The sequence below is a fragment of the Pan paniscus genome, chromosome 6, assembly GCF_029289425.2.
Source record: "Pan paniscus chromosome 6, NHGRI_mPanPan1-v2.0_pri, whole genome shotgun sequence".
In the NCBI taxonomy this organism is placed as follows: Eukaryota; Metazoa; Chordata; class Mammalia; order Primates; family Hominidae; genus Pan; species Pan paniscus.
Window position 1 is genome coordinate 94,796,887 of NC_073255.2, and position 23,315 is coordinate 94,820,201.

General features: G+C 49.0%; 2 protein-coding genes across 3 annotated transcripts in view; one reads left to right on the forward strand and one right to left on the reverse strand.

Moving 5' to 3' along the window:
- Window positions 1-1,200: 1,200 nt before the first annotated feature.
- Window positions 1,201-23,315, forward strand: part of LOC117981019 (protein CASP-like) — a 62,658-nt gene continuing 40,543 nt past the window's right edge. The window contains exons 1-2 of one of the 2 annotated variants that reach the window (XM_055114592.2): window positions 1,201-3,028; window positions 3,288-3,442. In XM_055114592.2, the coding sequence (XP_054970567.1) occupies window positions 2,934-3,028; window positions 3,288-3,442 (250 nt within the window). In that variant the 5' untranslated portion in view covers window positions 1,201-2,933. The remainder of the gene's footprint in view (window positions 3,029-3,287; window positions 3,443-23,315) is intronic. The other variant, XM_034964306.3, reaches the window with a different exon arrangement.
- LOC117981020 (speedy protein E18-like) lies at window positions 8,576-19,875 on the reverse strand. Its single transcript, XM_063605934.1, has 8 exons — window positions 19,168-19,875; window positions 16,425-17,005; window positions 15,263-15,481; window positions 13,727-13,954; window positions 12,639-12,697; window positions 11,331-11,416; window positions 9,047-9,290; window positions 8,576-8,924 (listed from the first exon to the last, which is right to left on the reverse strand). The coding sequence occupies exons 2-8, from the start codon at window positions 16,582-16,584 to the stop codon at window positions 8,865-8,867; spliced, it is 1,056 nt and encodes a 351-aa protein (XP_063462004.1). The 5' UTR covers window positions 16,585-17,005; window positions 19,168-19,875; the 3' UTR covers window positions 8,576-8,864.

Genomic DNA, 23,315 nt, shown 5'->3' on the forward strand with positions numbered 1-23,315 from the left:
CTCGTTAAAGACTTAACATTAAAGACTTAACTTTAGGGTGATTTACTTTTTTCTTTTCATCACATAGTGTTTATTAGGACTGGGCAACATAGTGAGACTCTGTTTCTATGAAAAATTAAAAAAAAAATTGACTGGGCATGGTGGCATCCACCCGTAGTTCCAGCTACTTGGGAAGCTGAAGTGGGAGATTCACTTGAGCCCAGAAACTTGAGACTGCAGTGAGCTATGATTACGCCACTGTATTTCAGACTGGGAGACAGAGTAAGACCCTGTCTGGAAAAATATATATACATATATATTTTTTATTTTTATTTTTAATTTTTATATTTTTTTGAGATGGAGTCTCACTTTGGCGCCCTGGCTGGAGTGCAGTGGCACGATCTCGATTCACTGCAACCTCCACCTCCCGAGTTTAAGCGATTCACCTGCCTCAGCCTTCTGAATAGCTGGGATTACAGGCACGCACCACCACACCTGGCTCATTTTTGTATGTTTAGCAGAGACGGGGTTTCATCATGTTGTCCAGGCTGGCCAGGCTGGTCTCGAATTCCTGACCTCAGGTGATCCGCCCACCTCGGCCTCTCAAAGTGCTGGGATTATAGGCGTGAGCCACCATGCCTGCCTTATGTACTTATATTTTAATGAGACTATTTCTCTCGGTTTTCTGATAGATGAGTTACTGGAACCCTTATGAATCTGAATGCAAAAGAAACAGCTAAATGTTATGTAATTGTTGTGTTTAAAAACCAGATTATAAAACTATCTGTATTATATGATTACGGTTTTATAAAAACAAAACAACGGCCTAAATGTGTATAGTATAAAGGCTGGAAGAGTCAGCACTTTCATGTTCTCAGCGGTTATCCTTGGATGTGAGATCTCATGCACTTTTTGCTGTCTTCTTTGTGCCTTTCCATTTTGTATGTGTATTTTTTACAATCTAAAAAGTTACTTAAACATATGCAGCTAAAAACTTTTTTTACTCCTAAAGCATTTGGTGCTAATTTTAACTGTTCTTTTTTTAGACAGAGTCTTCTCACTCTGTCGCCCAGGCTGGAGTGCAGTGGTGTGATCTTGGCTCACTGCAACCTCTACCTCCTGGGTTCAAGTGATTGTCCTGCCTCAGTCTCCCAAGTAGCTGGGATTATAGGTATGTGTCACCATGACCAGCTAATTTTTGTATTTTTAGTAGAGATAGGGTTTCACCATGTTGGCCAGGCTGGTCTTGCACCCCTGACCTCAAGTGATCTGCCTGCCTCAGCCTCCCAAAGTGCTAGGATTACAGGCATGAGCCACCACACGTGGCCTTTTTTTTTTAAAGCTTTTTTGTAAGTCAGCTAGCAAGAACACAAGAAGAAATACTCAAATCTCCCTTACCCAGCTGGGGGCTATGTCAGGTTTTATAAACATAGGGTAATCAGTTGTGATTTGATTGGATCTTGCATTAAAGTAATGCTGGGAGGTGTGATCTGACTGGATCCTGCCATGGGGTGACAGCAAAACTCAATCTGATTGGATCCTGGCTCCTGCCATGGAGTGTCCAGTTCTTAAATCCGTCTCAGCTCTTCAGGCCGAGCTTTTAGTTTCCACTCCGTGGTTGCATGCTTGGTTACCCTGGGCATGCACAGGGTACATGCCCTTCAACCTGTGGGTCCATGGCAATTGAAAAACAACTGACAACCTCATTACATAAAAGTTGAACTGAGCCGGGTGTAGTGACTCACGCCTGTAATCCCAGCACTTTGGGAGGCCAAGGCAGGTGGAGGTCAGGACTTCAAGACCAGCCTGGCCAAAATGATAAAACCCCATCTCTACTAAAAATATAAATATTAGCCAGATGTGGTGGTGCACCCTTATAATCCCAGCTATCTGGAGGCTGAGGCAGCAGAATCACTTGAACCTAGGAGGTGGAGGTTGCAGTGAGCTGAGTTCATACCATTGCACTCCAGCCTGGGTGACAAGAGTGAAACTCTGTCAAAAAAAAAAAAAAAAGTTGAACCAGATTTGGTCTGATGCAGTTACAGATCTACAAACCTCACCGCCACCCTCCTGCCAACACCTTCCACTCCTCATTCTTGAGGGATTAGGGATGGAGGTCGTGCTTCTGCTTCGACTTCATGCTGATCAGGGCACTGAGTCCCCTAAAGTGAAAGGAATGAAACTCTTGGGCTTCTGAGTTCAAATGAGTTCTGGGGTCACCCGGAGTAGCTTGAAAGGCTGGTATTGTCGTAATACAAGCTGAAGGTGGAAGTGTTGGAGCCTGGAGGACAAACAGCTCACCATCCATTTAAATAAATAGGACCAAAAAGTAACAGAACAGTGGCCACGAGGGGCCCCAACAGAGGAAGAAACCAGGTGAGGTGCGGTATAGTGGACTCGACTGCCTTCTAAATCTCAGTTGTTGGCCGGGTGCAGTGGCTCACGCCTGTAATTCCAGCAAAAGAAAAGCCGAGGCAGGGTGATCACGAGGTCAGGTGTTCAAGACCAGCCTGGCAAACATGGTGAAGCCCTGTCTCTACTAAAAATACAAAATTAGCTAGGCATGGTGGCATGTGCTGTAGTCCCAGCTACTCGGGAGGCTGAGGCAGGAGAATCGCTTGAACCCGGGAGGCAGAGGTTGCAGTGAGCCCAGATTGTGCCACTGCACTCCAGCCTAGGTAACAGAGCAGGACTCCATCTCAGTCAATCAATCAATCAATCAATCTCAGTGGTTGAACTACCCTTGACATGGTTCAGCTCTGTATCCACACCCAAATCTCATGTCAAATTGTAATTCCCAGTGTTGTGGGAGGGACCTGGTGGGAGGTGATTGGCTCATGGGGGCCGACTTCCCCCTTGCTGTTCTCGTGATATTGAGTGAGCGCTTGTGGGATCTGGTTGTTTAAAAGCGTGCAGCCCTCCCACTTCACTCTCTCTGTCTCTCCTGCTCCAACATGGCCAGACGTGCCTGCTTCCCCTTCGCCTTCTGCCGTGATTGTCAGTTTCCTGAGGCCTCCCCAGCCATGCTTCCTTTACAGCCAGCAGAACTGTGAGTCAATTAAACCTCTTTTCTTCATAAATTACCCAGTTTCTCATAGTTCTTTATAGCAGTGTGAAAACAGACTAATGGCCCTTCTGGTTGAAGGAATGCAGCCATTCTGCTTGTTTGACTATGTCCTTTCTATTCATCTGTATTTCCTGGGAGGTGTTTATCCAAGTGCAATAGGAGGTATTGGTGACCGCACAGTCCCCTCAGTGTTCTGCTAGTAAATAGTTGAAGGTTGATCATTGATCTCCTGCGTTTTCAGTCTGGCATGGAAAAGCCCCCGTGCAACTGGTAAAGATATCAATAAGCACCAGGAGGTATCTAAATCCACCAGGAGCCATAGGCATCACGTCGACGTCCATTTACCAGTCTTCCCTGGCAAGATTCTTCTGAATTGTGCTGCCTTGACCAAAAGAGGTATGGGAGGGGCTGGGCACAGTGGCTTGTGCCTGTAATCCCAACATTTTGGGAAACCAATTCAGGTGGATCATTAGAGGTCAGGGGTTCAAGACCATCCTGGCCAACATGGTGACATCCCATCTCTACTAAAAATATAATAAGTTAGCTGGGTTTGGTGTTGGGTGCCTGTAATCCCAGCTACTCGAGAGGCTGAGGCAGGATAATCGCGTGAACCTGGGAGGAGGAGGTGGCAGTGAGCTGAGATCGTGCCATTGCACTCCAGCGTGGGCAACAAGAGTGAAACGTCGTCCCAAAAAATAAAAAAAAAGTCCGGGCGTGATGGCTCACACCTGTAATCCCAGCACTTTGGGAGGCCAAGACGGGTGGATCACGAGGTCAGGAGTTCAAGACCAGCCTGGCCTAGATGGTGAAACCCTGTCTCTACTAAAAATACAAATATTAGCTGGGCATGGTGGCATGCACCTGTAATCTCAGCTACTCAGAAGTCTGATGCAGGAGAATTGCTAAAACCCAGGAGGGAGAGGTTACATTGAGCTGAGATTGCACCACTGCACTCTAGCCTGGGTGACAGAGCAAGACTCCGTCTCGAAAGAAAGAGAAAGGAAATTCCCCAGGGAAGTACCTCGGCTTATTTCATAAACAGGTACTGAAGGAAGCAGAGGCATGTGGAGGACTTCCCCACCTCATGCAGCTATTTGGGCCATGGCATCTGAAATTTATTATTTCAGAGTCACCCCTTTGATGACCTTAGCAGTGAACTGCAGTCATCTGTTTAGGCCTCTCCATGGCCCACGTCAATGCCGGTATTTCTGTTTGTTGCACATTTGACTTCCTTGTTGTTGGCATTTAGAAGGCCCCCCGTTTCCCAGATCACACCACGGGCATGGACCACAGAGATTGCATCTTGTGAGTCTGTAGAAATGGTCAAGGCCTTGTCCTCTCTTAGGTCCAGAGGTCAGGTTAATGCAGATTTTCCCGGCCATCTGTGCTGAAGTCCCTGTGGGGAGGCTCCTGGCTGGTTTCCTGTAGGTAGACAGCTACACGTCCTGCCCTTCATTGGCTTCTTTTCATGAAGCTCCTGCCATCTACAAAACATGTCTCCCTTCTTGAATCACATCTCTGTTATTGAAACTCTAGAAGTCGACCGGGCATGGTGGCTATGCCTATAATCCCAGCATTTTGGGATGCCAAGGCGGGTGGATCACCTGAGGTCAGGAGTTCAAGACCAGCCTGGCCAACATGGCGAAACCCCATCTCTAATACAAATACAAAAATTAGCCAAGCATGGTGGCCACTGTACTCCAGCCTGGGCGACAGAGCAAGACTCCGTCTCAAAAAAAAAAAAAAAAAAAAAAAAAAAAAAGAAAGTGTCATGCTTTTCTGCATTCTGTGAATTGTTTTAGTGAGTTATCGAACTTGAGGGCATGGTGGGAACCTCCAAATTTGCAGCCAGTTGGTGAGAAGTACATGTGGTCTGAGGACACCCAAGCCTGCAGGTGTGTCTAAAGCGAGGGCAGCCTGGTGGGGGCTGGTGGCCTTAACCTGTGGCATTTGAGGTAACATCAGGGAGTTGACATCAGAATTGCATCACATAGGCTGGGCGCGGTGGCTCATGCCTGTAATCCTAGCACTTTGGGAGGCCAAGGCGGGCAGATCACGAGGTCAGGAGATCGAGACCATCCTGGCTCACACAGTGAAACCCCGTCTCTACTAAAAATACAAAAAATTAGCCAGGCATGGTGGCGGGTGCCTGTAGTCCCAGCTACTCGGGAGGCTGAGGCAGGAGAATGGCGTGAACCCAGGAGGCGGAGCTTGCATTGAGCCAAGATCATGCCACCGCACTCCAGCCTGGGTGACAGAGCGAGACTCCATCCCACCCCCCCCAAAAAAGACAAAAAACAGAATTGTGTCACACAGGCCAGATGCAGTGGCTCATGCTTATAATCCCAGCAATTTGAAAGGCAAGGTAAGAGGATCGCTTGAGCTTGAGTCTGAGGCCGCAGTGAGCTATGACCACACCACTGCACCCCAGTCTGGGTGACAGCGCAAGACCCCAACTCCAAAAAGAAAAGAGAAAAATCACAAAGAATTGCATGGCAGAGTGCCTGTCTTTCACAGCTTTAACTGCTGAAGGAACTTTCTTTTTTTTTTTTTTTTGAGAGGGGGTGAGGAGACACAATCTCTGCTAGTGATTCTCTTGCCTCAGCCTCCCAAATAGCTGGGATTATAGGCGTGCACCACCACGCCTGCCTAATTTTTGTATTTTTAGTAGAGACAGGGTTTCGCCATGTTGGCCAGGCTGGTTTCAAACTCCTGCTGGGATCATGGGCGTGAGCCACCACGCCCAGCCACCTTTAGAGTTTTCTTACCACCTGGTTTTCCTCTCTCAATATCTTTCTCTCATTTCCTGCCTTAAAACTCTAGCTTGGCATCTGGGCGCAGTAGCTCATGCCTGTAATCCCAGCACTTTGGGAGGCCGAGGTGGGTGGATCACTTGAAGTCAGGAGTTCGAGACCAGCCTGGCCAACATGGTGAAACCTTGTCTCTACTATTTTTACAAAAGTTAGTCGGATGTACAGACGGGTGCCTGTAGTCCCAGCTGCTTGGGAGGCTGAGGCAGGAGAATTTGTTTGAACCCAGAGGTGAAAGTTGCAGGGAGCCGAGGTTGTGCCACTGCACTCCAGCCTGGGAGACAGAGCAAGACTCTGTCTCCAAAACAAACAAACAAACAAAAAAACCCTGTAGCTTGAGCCTTCTCTTCTATTGTTTTTCTTTAAAAAATAAAAATTAAAAATAGATGTAGATGCTATGTTGCTGAGGCTGGCCTCAAACTCCTGGCCTCAGGTGAACCTCCCGCCATGACCTGCAAAACTGCAGGGATTGTAGGTGTGAGCACTGCACCCAGCCTTATGTTTTTTTTCTACATAAAAAACAGCACAGAATTATCTTCCAGAGCTAATAAATATGTTCAAATAACCACAACCCCATTAAGGAAAAATATCACTGGGCAGCAAATAATCAATCCAGACCAATATAATCACAATTGCTGTGAAGGTGAGAAAAGTTCATTTTTATTATGTTTCCCCAAGAGATGCACTCTATTGTTCTCTTGAAAACACACAGCTCATGTCCTCCTTTAGAACACACATCCTCTTTAAAGTAACATACAAACATGCCAAAACAAGGTAAAAAATTACATCTGAATTCTCACATTTCAAACATATATGAAATATCAAATAAAAATTTATTTTTACAAGAATTTAGGGGAACTACTACATAGCCATAAATGTAATATATATGTTAGCTAAGTATCATAGATAAAAACCATGCTCCCTTCAGCAGCATGTGTAATAATAGATACAAAGATTGAAAGGTAAAAGATTTAGGATGAAAAGAATCCTCTCTTAAAAAGGAAAACAAAATTATATGTATGTGTATATAACAGTTATAACACCCATCACACAGCTTTATAGAAACAGCATCTATTCAAAAATACCAGTATTTCCAAAATATTTAAAATAATATTTAAAGTAATAATAATATTTAAATAAATATATTTAATAAATATTTCAATAAATAAAATAATATTTAAATAATTCCATATCCATGTTTTTCAAAATAAACCAATAAAATAGATAGTATATATTAGACGTGTTAGTATATATATCTGAGACATGTTAAAAATCACAACTGAATTCTCACAATTCAGTCACAAACCTAAACAGCAAATAAAAATTTCTATCACCAGAATTATGTTTTTTTCTGGTGGGGAACTACCAATAGCTATAAATAGAAGAGATTATTATGGAAGTATCATAGATAAAAAGAGTGCTCGCTTCAGGAGCACATATAATAATACAGAAACAAATTTAAAGATAATCAAATATTTAGGATAAAAAGAATCGTCTCTTAAAAATGAAAAGAAAATTATCTTTATGTATATATAACAACTATAACTCATCAAAAAACTACAGGAACAGCATGTTTTCAAAAGTACAACAATTTCCAAACTATTTGAAATAAATCTATGAATAATTCAATGGCCAACATTTTCCAAACAAACCAATAAAATGCAGAGTGTGCATGAAGCTATCTGTTACAATCTGTGGCACTGATATTTCACAAAAGAATTCTGTGCCAATCTGAGCCCCTGCATTGTGCCTTCAAATGCTCCTGGACTGTGGCAGCCAAGTCCGTAAGAAACAGGACCTCCACGTTCCGCAGCAGGGAGGTTGGAATTCAGCAATATAAAAAGGGTGGTGGTGCCGCAGGAAAGGGTGGAACTGGAAACACTCCTGGTTTCTTAGTTTTCTCCAAGGACTCCTAGAAGGACCCCACCCCCCTCCCCCCACCCCTGCTCCTAGGAGGACAACGTGATGACTGTATTGAGCTCCATCAAGAATGGTCCAGGTTCTTCTAGATGATCTGCACAAATGGTTCCTCTCCTCCTTCCTGGTGTCTGCCATTAGCATTGGAATAAAGTTCCTGCTGAAAATCCACATCTCCCCTGGGTCCGGTGTTCTGGAAGTGAGAGAGACAATGTCACACTTCAAGGAGGCAGCTCTCTAGACAGGAAGGTTATTCACATCCCATGTCAAGTCTAGAGTTCAGAGCAATTGAGAAATGCAATTTTATCTGCTGCCTTTCATTCTATACCCTGCTTCTGAACCATCGTGTTCAACTGTGAAACTCACACTTTGGTGACCACGACTCCAAAACTCACTTAATACACCCAAGGTCAGCCCCAGTGATCTGCTTCATAGCAAGGACTTTGGGTAGGTCTGCCCAGGGAGTAGGGCACCCTCAGAGAATGTGGCTTTGGACTTCATCACAGCTGGGGCCTTTTGTGTCACTTAAGATCCAGACTTGTAACCATGCTAGATGTGTTTCTAATGTGACAACATCACGAACCATGAGTCCAGAAGCCTAATCCTTAATCCTACCTCCTCATGATGAAGTCTCATGCTCTGTGCTCACCGTGGTTAGCTGCACAAGATGTAAACCAAAGCTTCACTGAACCCTCGACCCAAATCGGTAACTCAAGTGCGTCAATCATAATGAACCTCCCCAAACTCAGTATTTATGATTATTTTTGAGGCAGGGTCTCACTCTGTCGCCCAGACTGGAGTGCAGTGGCAGGATCAGGGCTCCGTGCGTCCCCGACCTTCCAGGCTCCAGCGATCCTCCCGCCTCAGCCTCCTGAGTAGTTGGGAGTAGAGATGCGTCCCACATCGCCTGGCTAATTTTTGTATTTTTGTGGAGAGGGGATCTCGCCACGTTGCCCAAACTTGAAGCCGGATCAAGCAATTGGGTTCCTCGGATTTCCAAAATAGACCCCAATATTCTGCCTTTACCCCGGAGGATGCAGATGTACCTTCTCTCAGGCCGATGACCTCAGGCCTCCACGGTCCCTGGAGCTCTAGGAAAGGCGAGCGCGATCTCGCGCCCACACCCAGTGCTCTGGGTCATAAGCCTGGATCTGGAAAAACAAACGCCCTTTGAGAAGACGGGGACTCGCCAGGATACCCCTCTCTCCCCTCATCCAGCCTCCAGCCCACCCGATTCCTCCCCACCTCCTCCACCTCCCCAGGCCCCACTGACCTCCTCCAACTCCTCCGGGGAAACCCAAGCCCTGCCGCTCATGGAACAGAAGAACTGGAACCGAAGTTTCTGGAACAGGGCTATCTGAGAGCGGTTCTTCCTGGCCCTCGGGTTCATGTAACGGCATAACTGGAACCGACGCTTACGGACCAAGGGTATGCGAGAGCGGGTCTTCCCATACAGGAAGTAGAAGATGTTTTGTTTGGAGTCCTCGTCGTCCTCCTCCATGTCATTGGCCAGGTAGCTGAGGACAGAAATCAGGTTGCTGCTCAGGGGCACCACCAGGAGAGGCCTCCGGCTGAGGTCAGCTTCCCAGAGAGGAAGGTAAGGGACCGTCCCTAGCTCAGGACTGGCACCCACCCTGCAGAGAGCCATGCCTTCCTCAGGAGGGCTCTGCTGGACAGAGACCTGATCAAGGGCGTCTCCCACTCCTTCAGGATGGAGACAAAAACCCAACTGGTGGCCGAGAGTGGTGGCTTACGCCTGGAATCCCAGCATATTGGGAGTCCAAAGCAGGAGGATCACTTGAGGCCAGGAGTTTGAGACGGGCCTGGGCAACATAGCAAGACCCTCGTCTCTATTCAAAATATAAGAAATATGCCAGACGCGGTGGCTCATGCTTGTAATCCCAGCACTTTAGAAGGCTGAAGCAGGTGGATCGCTTGAGACCAGGAGTTGGAGACCAGCCTGGTCAACACGGAGAAACCCCATCTCTACTAAAAATACAAAAATCAGCCTGGTGCGGTGGCACACCCGTTAGGCCTAGCTACTCAGGAGGCTGAAGCATAAGAATTGTGTGAACCCAGGAGGCGGAGGTTGCAGTGAGTTGAGATTGGGCCACTCCATTCCAGCCTGAGAGGCAGAGCAAGACTCTGTCTCAATAAACAAACAAACAAACAAACTGTCCAGGTGTGGTGGCACAGCCCTGTAGTCAGAGCTAATAAAGAAGCTGAGGTGGGAGGATCGCTTGAGCCCAGGATATGGAGGCTGCGGTGAGCTATGATCTCACCACTGCACTCCAGCTTGGGGGACAGGGCAAGTCTGTCTCAAAAAAATAAAAGAAATTGAATACATTGATATTTTGCCAGGACCCTGCCTTCTACAGGCATCTAGTCTAATGGGACTGGGAGTAATCAAGGCAGATGACCTAATCCCAGTGTCCAGGATGTAACTAGAGAGCTACGGGCATGCAGAAGTTGGAAGATGAGGGAAGGCATCACAGAGGCTGTGGGGTGAACTGACTTCAAGGAATGGGTCCTTCCCTTCAGAGCCACATGTGTGCGGGACACCCAGACAGAAAACACAAACACAAAGTCGAGTGGAGGGCATTTGGAAGGAGCAGTGAAGCCGAGCCAGGAAATACCAAGATGGTAAGCCAGTGTGCTTGTAGAGATTGTAGAGAGGGTAGAATTGACACTGTGGACCCTGGCCTCGATAGAGAAAGGCATCAGCTAAGGAAGTTGTTCAGGTGGGCAGTGAGGTTGTCGTGCTTTGGAAAGATGTTCAGGCTGCACTAGGAAGCCCCCTGGCTTGGGGAGAGACTCCAGGAGACCCCAGCGGGGAGCATTTGACAGTGGATTTGAGTGATGCGAGGGGGACCTGAACTGTGGCCTCTGTCATGGGAACCCAGAGGAGGTCGACGGCGTTTGTGGTTGATGTGGGAAGGAGAGAGAGAGAAGAACCAGAAACGTCTGCTTGCTGGAGGAAGCGGCATGTCCGCTCCTCCACTCCTTTTCTTTTCCCCTTAGGAGCGGTTTATGGTTCCTTTTGTTTTATTCTTTTATTTGTACACTGGCATTGGAGTTTGTTTTTTTGGCTTTTTTTTTTTTTTTTTGAGAAAAAGTCTCACTGTGTCACCCAGGCTGGAGTGCAGTGGCTCGACCTTAGCTTACTGCAACCTCCACCTCCTGGGTTCAAAGGGTTCTCTTGCCTCAGCCTCCCGAGTAGCTGGGAATACAGATGCACACCACCACGCCCAGCTAATTTTTCTATTTTTAGTAGAGACGGGGTTTGGCCATGTTGGCCAGGCTGGTCTCGAACTGCTGACCTCAGGTGATCCGCCTGCCTCGGCCTCCCAAAGTGCTGGGATTACAGGCGTATGCCTCTGTGCCCAGCCTGAGTTTCTGTTTAGAAATAACAGTCTATGATAGTATAATCCTCTCTGTTTTGTACACAGAGTAAAGAGGACAAATAGGTGAAAGAATAAATGAAAGGCTGGAATCCCACTTCCCCCGCTGTCCCAGGGCATTGGATATTGACGGATAGGAGGCAGCAAACCACTCACAGAGCCAGGAAGAAATGAATGCGTTGGTATTGCCAGGAGGGGAGGCCGGCCCGGCTGAAATACGCTATGACCATAGCCAGGAGATACTGATGGAGAGAAAGGAACACAGGGAGAGGTCACATCTTGGAAGAGGAAGATTGTGGAGAGGGGGAATGAGGGTCTGGGGAGGGGCTGCCCATCAGAGAAGGGACCTCAGTGTTGGGGTGACTGTACTCATTTGGAAATTGCGGGATGGAGGGGTATTCGAAGGTCGGATGCAAATCCGAGAAGCCAGAGGAAGGGTTTTGGGTGATGCTCCCAGGATGGTGGGCTCCGTTGGGATCTTTGGAGGGGGTGTGTCTAGGTCAGCTGGTGTCAGGAGGGTCTTTTGTGTGCCAGGCAGAGAACTGTCCCGAAGAGCTGAGAGTAGAGGGGCCAGGAGCTTCAGGGCTGCGGCCAGACTGTGGCCCAGAGCTCAGATCCCAAAGGACCCATAGGAGAGGCAGGAGCCACTCATTCACTCTGCAAGAGACCAGCAGAATCCTGAGGGAGATGCTGACAAATCATAAAAAGACCAAGAATAGCCGGGAGTGGTGGCTCAAGCCTGTGATCCCAGTACTTTTTGAGAGGTGGAGACAGGAGGATCATGTGAGCCCAACAGTTGGAGAACAACCTGGGCAACATAGTGAGACCCTGTTTCTACAAACATTTCAAAAATTAGTTGAGCATGGTGGCATGTGCCTAGTCCCAGCTCCTCAGGAGGCTGAGGAAAGAAGATTGCTTGAGCCCAGGAATTAGAGGCTGCAAGGAGCTATGATCATGCCACTGCACTCCATCCTGGGGAGCAGAGCTAGACTCTGTCTCACACACAAAAAATTTGTAGGTGCCAAGACTCAAGACCGTGGGAGCTGGTCGGGCACAGTGGCTGACGTCTATAATCTCAGCACTTTGGGAGGCCAAGGCGGGTGGATCGCCTGAGGTCAGGTGTTCAGGACCAACCTGGCCAACATGGCAAAACCCCGTTTCTACTAAAAACACAAAAATTAGCCAGGCGTGGTGGTTCATGTCTGTAATCCCAGCTGCTTGGAGGCTGAGGCAGGAGAATCGCTTGAACCCGGGAGGCATCAGCTGCAGTGAGTCAAGATCGAGACACTGCCCTCCAGCCTGGGCAACAGAGCAAGACTCTGTCTCACAAAAAAAAAAAAAAAAAAAAAAGACTGTAGGAGCATCTGGTGGGAGGTGGTGGAGGGAGAACTGTGGGTTTGGAAGCTGCGCCCTCCCCCCAGCCATGCATTGGAACAGGAACAGTTACATGGAGAACAACCTTACCTTGTCCGACACCCTCAGATCTTTGTCCCAGGCCAGGAATCTTTTAATGACAGGATCCTCTGTGATTAGAGAGCAGATGTCAGTGTGAGAAGCAGGACAGGGTTTCCGTGGGAGCAGCAGGGCAGCGAGGAGAAGTGTGCCTCCCGGGGGGAAGTCTCAGGATTGTGGCCGCGGGTGAGGTGGATGGGAGAGGGGAGAATGACTTTCACTGGGCAAGGGAGAGAGGCTCCTGCTCTGAGACTCCCCTGAGAAGAGGCCGAAGGAGGCCCTGGGTGTGAGAATCTACAGGATGTAGAGCTGGGAATCAGCCAGGACCCCCTCCAGCAGACACGGAGGGACCACTGCAGAGTCATAAAGGAATTCCCATCATTTCCTCATGAGACAGTCACATCAGGGTGTGACCATGGCCTTGGTATCCCCCACTATGGATGGAGACACTTAGGTTTAGAAAAGTCAGTAAGAGACATTAAGTTTCAGAGGGCACAGCTGAAACCACTTTGTTTATTGATTTTGTTTTTCTTTATTTGATTTTTATTTTTATTTATTTATTAATTTATTTTGAGACAGAGTCTTGCTGTGTGGGCCAGGCTGGAATGCAGTGGCCTGATCTTGGCTGGCTGCAACCTCTGCCTCCCGGGTTTAAGCAATTCTCCTGTCTCAGCCTCCCGAGTAGCTGGGATTACATGCATGAGCTACTGTGCCCAGCCTTGGTTTTTCTTTTGAGACAGGGTTTTGCTCTGTCACCCAGGCTGGAGTGCAGTGGTGTAGTCATAGCTCACTGCAGCCTCAAAGTCCTGAGTTCAAGCAATCGTCTTGCCTCAGCCTCCCAACATGCTGGGATCTCAGGCGGGAGCCACTGCGCCTGGCCCGAAACCAAGCTTTCTTATCCCAAGCGCTGACCTTTATCAAATTGACCTAATCCTTTATCATCTCCTAAGTGTCCCTCATGAGTGATCACTTCACATTCCTCCCACATGGAGAGCTCACCCACTGGGGCATATTTTTCCCATTGGAAAAGTGTGGTTATTGGAAGTTTCCTGTTTTTGGAAAGAACAGGATTGGAGGTGCTCTCTGGGGTGTCCTCCTACCAAGCAGCCTGTTGAAGGCCTCGTGGTGCTCAGGGAGCACGAGCGACACTCGCCGTCGCTTCAGCTTCATCTTGAGGCCACACAGCATCTCCGCCACCCAGATCTCCTCAGGCTCAGGGGCGAGCACCTTCCGTAGCTCCTCCTCCGACTCCTCAGATTCGTCCCACCACTCCATCTTCCTTTTCCAGCAAAAGGACCTATGCGGGGGGCTGGGATCTACCCCAGGGGCTGAGTAAAGAAACCAGGCCACGGTGTAATGCTTCTGCAGTTGATCACACTAGAGCCCGACCCAAAACCCCAAACCACTCTCCATCCTCCCCAGCCTCTCAGACTGCTGGCTTCTCCAAGCCATCTTTCCTTCTGTCTGTCTCCTCTGCTGAGCTCCATGTGCCGCTCCTTCTCCTCCCCATTCTCCCATTTCTCTGTCCTCAGAACACTTCCTCATATCCTTCCCTGGTCCCTGGCTCTCTGAGTCCCTTTTTGTTGTTGTTGTTGTTGTTGTTGTTATTGTTGTTGTTGAGAAACAGTCTTGCTTTGTGGCCTAGGCTGGAGTGTAGTGGTGCGATCTTGGCTCACTGCAACCTCCGCCTCCTGGGTTCCAGTGATTCTCCTGCCTAAGCCTCCCAAGTAGCTGGGATTACAGGTGCCCACCAGAACGCCCAGCTCATTTTTGTGCTTCTAGAAGAGACAGGGTTTCACCATGTTGGCCAGGCTGGTCGCCAACTCCTGGCCTCAAGTGATCTGCCTGCCTGGCTTCCCAAAGTGCTGGGATTACAGGTGTGAGCCACTGCACCCTGCCTCAGTACCTCCATTCTTCCCACACACCCTCCTCACGTGCTCCTTCCTGACTTCTGGGCCCTTCCTTCCTTTTTTTTTTTTTTGAGACAGCGTCTCACTCTCTCACCCAGAATGGAATGCAGTGGCGCTATCTTGGCTCAAAGCAACCTCTTCCATTTGGGTTCAAGCGATTATCCTGTCTCAGCCTCCCGAGTAGCTGGGATAACAGGCATGCCTGGCTAATTTTTGTATTGTTAGTATAAATGAGGTTTCGCTATATTGGTCTGGTTGGCCTCGAACAACTGACCTCAAGTGATCCACCCATCTCAGCCTCCCAAAGTAATGGGTTTACAGGCATGAGCTACCACACCCGGCCTTCGTTTTTCTTTTGACACAGGGTTTTGCTCTGTCACCCAGGCTGGAGTGCAGTGGTGTAGTCATAGCTCACTGCAGCCTCAAAGTCCTGAGTTCAAGCAATCCTCTTGCCTCAGCCTCCCAACGTGCTAGGATCTCAGGCGTGAGCCACTGCACCTGGCCCGAAACCAAGCTTTCTCATCCCAAGCGCCAACGTTTATCAAGTCTAGCCTAGTCCTCTATCGTCTCCTAAGTGTCCCTCATGAGTGATCACTTCTGAGTCCTCCTGCGTGGAGAGCTCACCCACTGGGGGCGTATCTTTCCCATTGGAAAAGTGTGGTTATTGGAAGTTTCCTCTTTTTAGAAAGAACAGGATTGGAGGTGCTCTCTGGGTTGTCCTCCTACCAAGCTGACTGTTGAAGTCCTTGTGGTGCTCAGGGAGGATGGGTGACACTCGCAGTTGCTTCAGCTTCATCTTGAGCCCACACATCGTCTCCACTACCCAGGTCTCCTCAGGCTCAGGGGCGAGCTCCTTCTCCGGCTCCTCCTCAGATTCATCTGACCACTCCTTCCTCCTTTTCCAGCCAAGGGACCTACATGGGGGGCTGGGATCTACCCCAGGGGCTGAGTAAAGAAACCAGGCCACCGTGTAATGCTTCTGCATCTGTTCACCGTAGACCCCGACCCAAAACCCCAAACCACTCTCCATCCTCCCCAGACTCGCAGACTGCTGGCTTCTCTAAGCCATCTTTCTGATTTTCTCCTCTGCTGAACCCCATGTGCCGCTCCTTCCCCTCCCCATTCTCTCTCTCTCTGTCCTCCGAACACTGCTTCATGTCCTTCCCTGGTCCCTGGCTCTCTGAGTCCCTCCTTTTTTGTGTTGTTTTGTTTTGACACAGAATCTTGCTTTGTCACCCAGGCTGGAGTGTAGTGGTGCAGTCTCAGCTCACTGCAACATCCATCTCCTGGATTCCGTTTATTCTTCTGCCTCAGCCTCTCAGGTAGCTGGGATTACAGGTGCCTGCCATAATGCCCAGCTCAATTTTGTACTTTTAGTAGAGACAGGGTTTCACCATGTTGGCCAGGCTGGTCTCAAACTCCTGGCCTCAAGTGATCCGCCTGCCTTGGCCTCCCAAAGTTCTGGGATTACAGGTGTGAGCCACTGCACCCAGCCTGAATTTCTCCATTCTTCCCACACAGCCTCCTCAGGTTCTCCTTCCTGACCGCTGACCCTTTTCTTTTCTTTTTTTTTTTTTTTGGAGTGCAGTAGCGTGATCTCAGCTCACTGCAACCTCTTCCTCCCAGTCTCAAGTGATTCTCCTGTCTCAGCCTCCTGAGTAGCTGGGATTACAGGTGTGCACCACTACCACTTGGCTAATTTTTATACTTTTAGTAGAGATGGGGTTTCACCATATTGGCCAGGCTGGCCTTCAACTCCTGACCTCAGGTGATCCACCCGCCTCGGCCTCCCAAAGTGCTGGGGTTACAGGCGTGAGCCACCGCACCCGGCCCCCTTCCTTCGTCTTAGTCAATCCTATCCCACCTCTTCTTCCACCAGTCCCCTCACCTGGTGGTCCCAACACTTCATCATCCACCACCTCCTGGTGGGGGTACCCCGAGGTGCTCCGCTGGGGACTCTGCTCATTCTGGGGGTGCGGTTGACGGCTGGTCGTGATCTTTCCTGTAATCTGTCCCCTCTTACGGAACCTAGTCTCCGTTCTGTCCATGGCCTTCTTCTGGACACTGCTAGAATCCAGAAGAGTATGTTACCAATTCTCAAGCCTAGGAGAAGTCAGGAGTGGAGAACAGCTCTGAGAAGATACTGTTGTCCAACTGATCTCCAGGCACCACGGAGTCCGGTCCCTCCAATCAGGAAGGTCGGAATCTCTGATGTCATGGCTCATGCCAACCTGGCAACCAGTTTGAAAAAAAACACATGTAACTGCCATTCTGATCTCTTGTCCTGGAGATCCTGGGTGAATGGTATCTCCTGCCACTGTCCCAACCTCAGACCATTGTCCAAAAGCATCTTCAGGGACTCCACATACCTCTGTTCCCTGTCCCAGCAGTGGCTGTGTCCTCTCCACTCAAAGCCTGAAGCATGTTGGGGTCTCTTCGTCTCTGTACATGCCCATTTCAGAGTCCAGTCTGGTGGGAGAGGGAACAGAGTGGGAAAGAAAACTAGGGTAAGCAGAAATGATGAAACCTTATAAGAGTGAGATTATCATGTACAAGAGTGAGATTATCATGTACAAGAGTGAGATTATCATGTACAAGAGATCCCAGGAATACTGACTTGATGAAAAAGTTACATGAGAGCACTCAGTTTGGCAGAGCTTTTCTGCCGAATGTTTACTCACATTCACTGTCCGAGATTCTATACTGGGGGTACACACGTCCTCTGCCCTAAGGCAATTTTGAGTCCAAGAGACATTTTGAGGCCTAAAAATCATAGGAAACTGTCCCTGAGCTCACACATATTTCCAATGTTGTCCCCAATTTCAGGGAGTCCATGGATTACCTAAGCCAGCCCCTCCAGTTCGGCTAAGAAACTCTGGTCTATATATCAAGTTTTGTATCATATGTATTGCTCTGAACTCAGAAATTTCCCTTCCATTTATGGATTCTATGAATAAAATATCACGTGTACAAAAAGACTAAGTCGAAAAATTTCAGCTGTGCACAGTGGCTCATGCTTGTAATCCCAGCACTTTGGGTGGCCAAGGGAGGAAGATTGCCTGAGGCCAGCAGTTCAAGACCAGTATAGGCAACATAGCAAGAGCCCATGTCTAAAAAACCAAAACCAAACCAAATTAGCCAGGTGTGGTGGCTGGCACCTGTGTTCCAACTACTTGGGAGACTCATGTGACAGGAAGATCACTTGAGCCCAGGAGTTAGAAGCTGCAGTGAGCCATGATCTTGCCACTGCACTCCAGTCTGGGCAACACAGCAAGATATTGTGTCAAAAATTTTTTTTTTGATAAAAAATAAAAGAGTTACATGACATTCAGAGACCATCCAAAAAACCTGTGGGTTCCTGGCTGGGCTCAGTGGCTCATGCCTGTAATCCCAGCACTTTGGGAGGCCAAAGTGGGTGGATCACTTGAGGTCAGGAGTTTGAGACCAGCCTGGACAACATGGTGAAACCCCATCTCTACTAAAAATACAAAAAATTAGCCAGGCATGGTGGTGGATGCCTGTAATCGCAGCTACTCAGGAGAGGGCGCTGGAGAATCACTTGAACTCATGGTGCGCAGGTTGCAGGGAGCCAATATCGCACCATTGTGCTCCAGCCTGGGCAACAAGAGCAAAACTCCATCTCAAAATAAATAACCCGCGAGTGAGTTCCCACACGTTTTCCTAATGGGCTGCTGCTTTCCTAGGAGTCTCTTGCTCATAGAAAAGGCACACACTGAAAGAGGAAGCAGATCCCATTGCTGTGGAAGTCCCATTGTTAGGAAGCTCTGCTTTTCTGGAGTTCAAATTCGCATTCATGACGCTTTAAACCGTCAGAGCTGGGTGGGTCCTCCTACAACAAAACAGTTCGCTCGCTCTCTCCTAGTTAACAGGCTTTCAAATATTAGAAGATCAATGTTCTGACCCCATTAAAATTTCTCTTTTGTGGAATGAAAAGCTCTGATTTAACCCATCTTCAAGCCTGGTTTGATGGAGGAATAGGGGCTGTGTCACCTGCATTTCCTCTCCCTGCACAAAGTCCTAGGCCCAGATCTGGGGTCTGTCTCTGCTGAGGGTGGGGTGAACCAGGAAGCACCTCCCTCTACATCTCCTTGATGAATGGGTATAATGATTGCCATGGAACTGGGGCTTGTTTGATGACCTGGGGCTGGGTGGGCCTCTGAGAGCCTTTATAGCTGATTGCCTTTTGGGAGAAGGCAGGTGGGAGCCCCACCCTGTCTCATGAGTCACCCCAAAGGTGCATGGGCAGGCAGGTGCTGGGGAATCGGCTACTCCCCAGAGCTTGGCGTGGCCATCCCTGTGGCCCCTCTGGGAGTCTGGAGCCCATTCCCTCACACTGATACTCACTGCAGCCGGGGACATCTGCACTAGGAAGACAGGACACGGCATGGAAGCTGGTCTCTGCCCAGAAGCCATGACATTCTGGTCACCAGCCTGATGCTATAAAACGAGTGTCACGGCCGGGCATGGTGGCTCACACCTGTAATCCCAGCACTTTAGGAGGCCAAGGCGGGTGGATCATGAGGTCTGGAGTTCGAGACCAGCCTGGCCAACATGGCGAAATCCCGTCTCTACTAAAAATAAGAACATTAGCCAGGTGTGGTGGCACATACCTGTAGTCCCAGCTCCTCTGGAGGCTGAGGCAGGAGAATCACTTAAACCCAGGAGGCGGAGATTGCAGTGAGCTGAGACGACGGCATTGGACTCCAGGCTGGGCAACAGAGCACGACTCCGTCTCAAAAACAACCAAAAAAAAAAACGAATGTCACCTGGGGCTACTTGGCCAGACACAGAGAGCAAGGAGACATCCCTATTATCTGTCAAAAATAATTGTTGGGGCTGAGCACAGTGGCTCATGCCTGTAATCTCAGCACTTTGGGAGGTCGGGGCAGGAGGACTTGAGGCCTAGAGTTTGAGACCAGCCTGGGCAACATAGCAAGCACTTCATCTCCAGAAAAAATTTAAAAATTGGCTGGGCGCAGTGGCTCATGCCTGTAATCCCAGCACTTTGGGAGGCCGAGCGGGATGGATCATTTGAGGTCAGGAGTTTGAGACCAGCCTGGCCAACATGGTGAAACCCCATCTCTACTAAAAATACAAAAATTAGCTGGGCATGGTGGTGGGCACCTGTAATCCTAGCTACTTGGGAGGCTGAGGCAGGAGAATCGCTTGAACCCAGGAGGCAGAGGTTGTAGTGAGCTAGAATCATGCCATTGTACTCCAGCCTGGACAGCAAAGCTAGACTCCATCTCAAAAAAAAAAAAAAAGAAAAAGTAAAAAATTTAAAAATTAGATGGGCATGGTGACATGTGCCTGTAATCCCAGGTACTAAGGAAGCTGAGGTAGGAGGATGACTTGAGCCTGGGAGTTCGAGGCTGCAGTGAGCTCTGATCGCACCACTGCACTCCAGCCTGAGTGACACAGCAAGACCCTGCTTCAAAAAAAAAAAAAAATTACTGGACACAATTATTCAATTATTGTGCCACACCCCTAGGTTAACAGTGAGGATTCAGTGGGAGAACTAAACAGATAAACAGATCCAGTCCCCGCCCTCAGAGAGTTACAGTTTAATGGGAAAAAGAGACATTCACCAAAGAAGGACACAGCCCACTAGTGAGTTACACTCGAGAGGGATCATTTACAGACCAAAGCAGACTATAAAAATACAGTGATTGGCTGGGTGCAGTGGCTCACGCCTGTAATCCCAGCACTTTGGGAGGCAGAGGCGGGCGGATGACTTGAGGTCAGGAGTTCTCAACCAGCCTGGCCAAAATGGTGAAACCCCATCTCTACTAAAAACACAAAAATTAGCCAGGCGTGGTGGTGGGCACCTGTAATACTAGCTAGTTGGGAGGCTGAGGCAGGAGAATGAATCACTTGAACCCAGGAGGTGGAGGTTGCAGTGAGCTGAGATCGCACCATTGCACTCTAGCCTGAGCAACAAGAGCAAAACTCCGTCTCAAAATAAATAAATACATACATACATGCATACATACATACAGGGATTAAAATTAGTACTGACACCTGAACAGATAGATTGATCCAAGAAATGAAACAATAATTCCAGAAGTTGACCTGAATACACACACACACACACACACACACACACACACACACACACACACACACACACACACACAGAGGAAGGCGTGAAAGACTCCATGACCCTCAAGGTATAAGATGCATTTTTTTTTTTTTTTTTGAGACAGGGTCTCACTCTGTCACCCAGACTGGATGCAGTGGTGCACTATCCCAGCTCAGCTCTACCCTCCATCCCCCCAACCTCCCCCAACCACCCTGAGCTCAAGCAATTCTCATGCCTCAACCCTCAGCCTCATGAGTAACTGGGACTACAGGCGTGCATCACCATGCCCAGCTAATTTTTGTATTTTTAGTAGAGATTGGGCGGGGTGGGGGGTGGGGTGCGGGTTTCACCGTGTGGCCCAAGCTGGTCTCAAACTCCCGACCTAAAGTGATCCTCCCGCTTCAGCCTCCCCAGGTGCTGGGATTACAGGCATGAGCCACCGCACCCAGCGGGGACAGGACAATTTTGCCAGCTGGAGAAGGGGTGGCCCCCAAATGTCCCCTTCACCACCCTCCTGCCTCTTCCTTCAGAACACTTTTTCCCTGAAGCCCTCCTGGGTAGCCCCCTACCCACACGCCTCAGCATTGGGAGGTGGGGAGTGTGGGGGTCCCCCTTGCTCCTCAGCCCCATTTGGAGTAATGTCCTGTGCAGCTGAGCTCACAACTCCTCCTCCACCTGTCCCTCCACCCGGTGTCACTGGCAATTGCTCACTTCCTGGGCCTGCACCCACTCAGCTCCCCTATCCCTGGGCACCAGCCTCAGCCAGCTCCCATGTGGACTAATGACCCTTGTCCCTCCCCTCAGCTGCCTCTCTTTTTTGTTTTTTTTGTTTTTGAGACAGAGTCTGGCTCTGTCACCCAGGCTGAAGTGCAGTGGCGCGATCTTGACTCATTGCAACCTCCACCTCCTGGGTTCAAGCGATTCTCGTGCCTCACCCTCCTGAATAGCTGGGATTACAGGCACCCGCCACCATGCCCGGCTGATTTTTGTATTTTGGTAGAGACAGGGTTTCACCATGTTGGCCAGGCTGGTCTTGAACTCCCGACCTCAGGTGATCCGCCCGCCTCAGCCTCCCAAAGTGCTGGGATTACAGGCATGAGTCACCGCACCCAGCCCATCTTAAGCTGTTTTTTTTTTTGACGAGGTCTCTCTCTGTCGCTCAGGCTGGAGTACAGTGTTGCCATCTCAGCTCACCGCAACCTCCACCTCCCAGGTTCAAGCGATTCTCCCCGCCTCAGCCTCCTGAATAGCTAGGACTACAGGCGTGCACCCCCACACCCAGCTAATTTTTATATTTTTAGTAGAGACAGAGTTTCACCATGTTGGCCAGGCTGGTCTCAAACCCCTGACCTCAGGCGATCCACGCACCTCGGCCTCCCAAAGTGCTGGGATTCCAGGGTTGAGCCACCGCCCCTGGCCCATCTTCACTATTTTTAAGTGGACAGCACAGTAGTATTAACTATATGCACATCGTTGTGCAATAGATCTCTGGAACTTTTTCACCTTGCAATACTGAAACCCTACACTCAACAAACAACTCCCTTTCCCTGCCCCGCTCCAGCCCCTGAAAACTTCTACTCTCCTTTCTGCTTCTGTGAATTGTACTATTCCAGATACCTCCCATAGGTGGAAGCAACCACTATTTGTCTTTCTTTGTAACTGGCTCATTTCACTTAGCATTATGTCTTCAAGTTTCATCCATGTTTTAGCATGTGTAAGAATTTCCTTCCTTGCTTTTTTTGTTTGTTTGTTTGTTTGTTTGTTGAGACTGAGTTTTACTCTTGTCACCCAGGCTAGAGTGCAATGGTGCGAACTTGGCTCACTGCAACCTCTGCCTCCCGGGTTCTCTTGCCTCCCGGGTTGTCAAGCAATTCTCTTGCCTCGGCCTCCAGAGTAGCTGGGATTACAGGCGCCTGCCACCACGCCCGGCTAATTTTTGTATTTTTAGTAGATATGGGGTTTCGCCATGTTGGCCAGGCTGGTCTCGAACTCCTGACTGCAGGTGATCCACCCACCTCGGCCTCCCAAAGTGCTGGGATTACAGGTCTGAGCCACCACGCGTGGCCTTGTTTTTGTTTTTGTTTTTGGAGACAGAGTTTGGCTCTGTCGCCCACGCTGGAGTGCAGTGGTGCGATCATACCTCACTGCAGCCTCCCCTCCTAGGCTCAAGCAATCTTCCTGCCTCGGCTTTCTGAGTAGCTCGAACTACTGACACACACTACCATGCCTGGCTAATATTTTTATTTTTTGTAGCAAAGGGGGGGTCTCATTATGTTGCCCTGGCTGGGCTTGAACTCCTGACCTCAAGTGATCCTCCCATCTCAAGCCTCCCAAAGTGCTGGGATTATAGGCATGAGCCGCTGTGCCCAGCCTCAAACACTTTTTCTTTCAACGACATTGACCTATAGTGAATATCAAAAGCATGCACTGAAACTCAAGAGCTGCCTCCTCTCCTGTGCCAGGATGCACTGTAACTTTTGTGAGCCCTAAGCATGTTTGACTTATATGGGTTAAGATATTCAAATACGGCTAGGCACGGTGGCTCACGCCCGTAATCCTAACACTCTGGGAGACTGAAGTGGGCAGCTCACCTGAGGTCAGGAGTTTGAGGCCAGCCTGGCCAACCTGGTGAAACTCCATCTCTACTAAAAATATAGAAATTACCCAGGCGTGGTG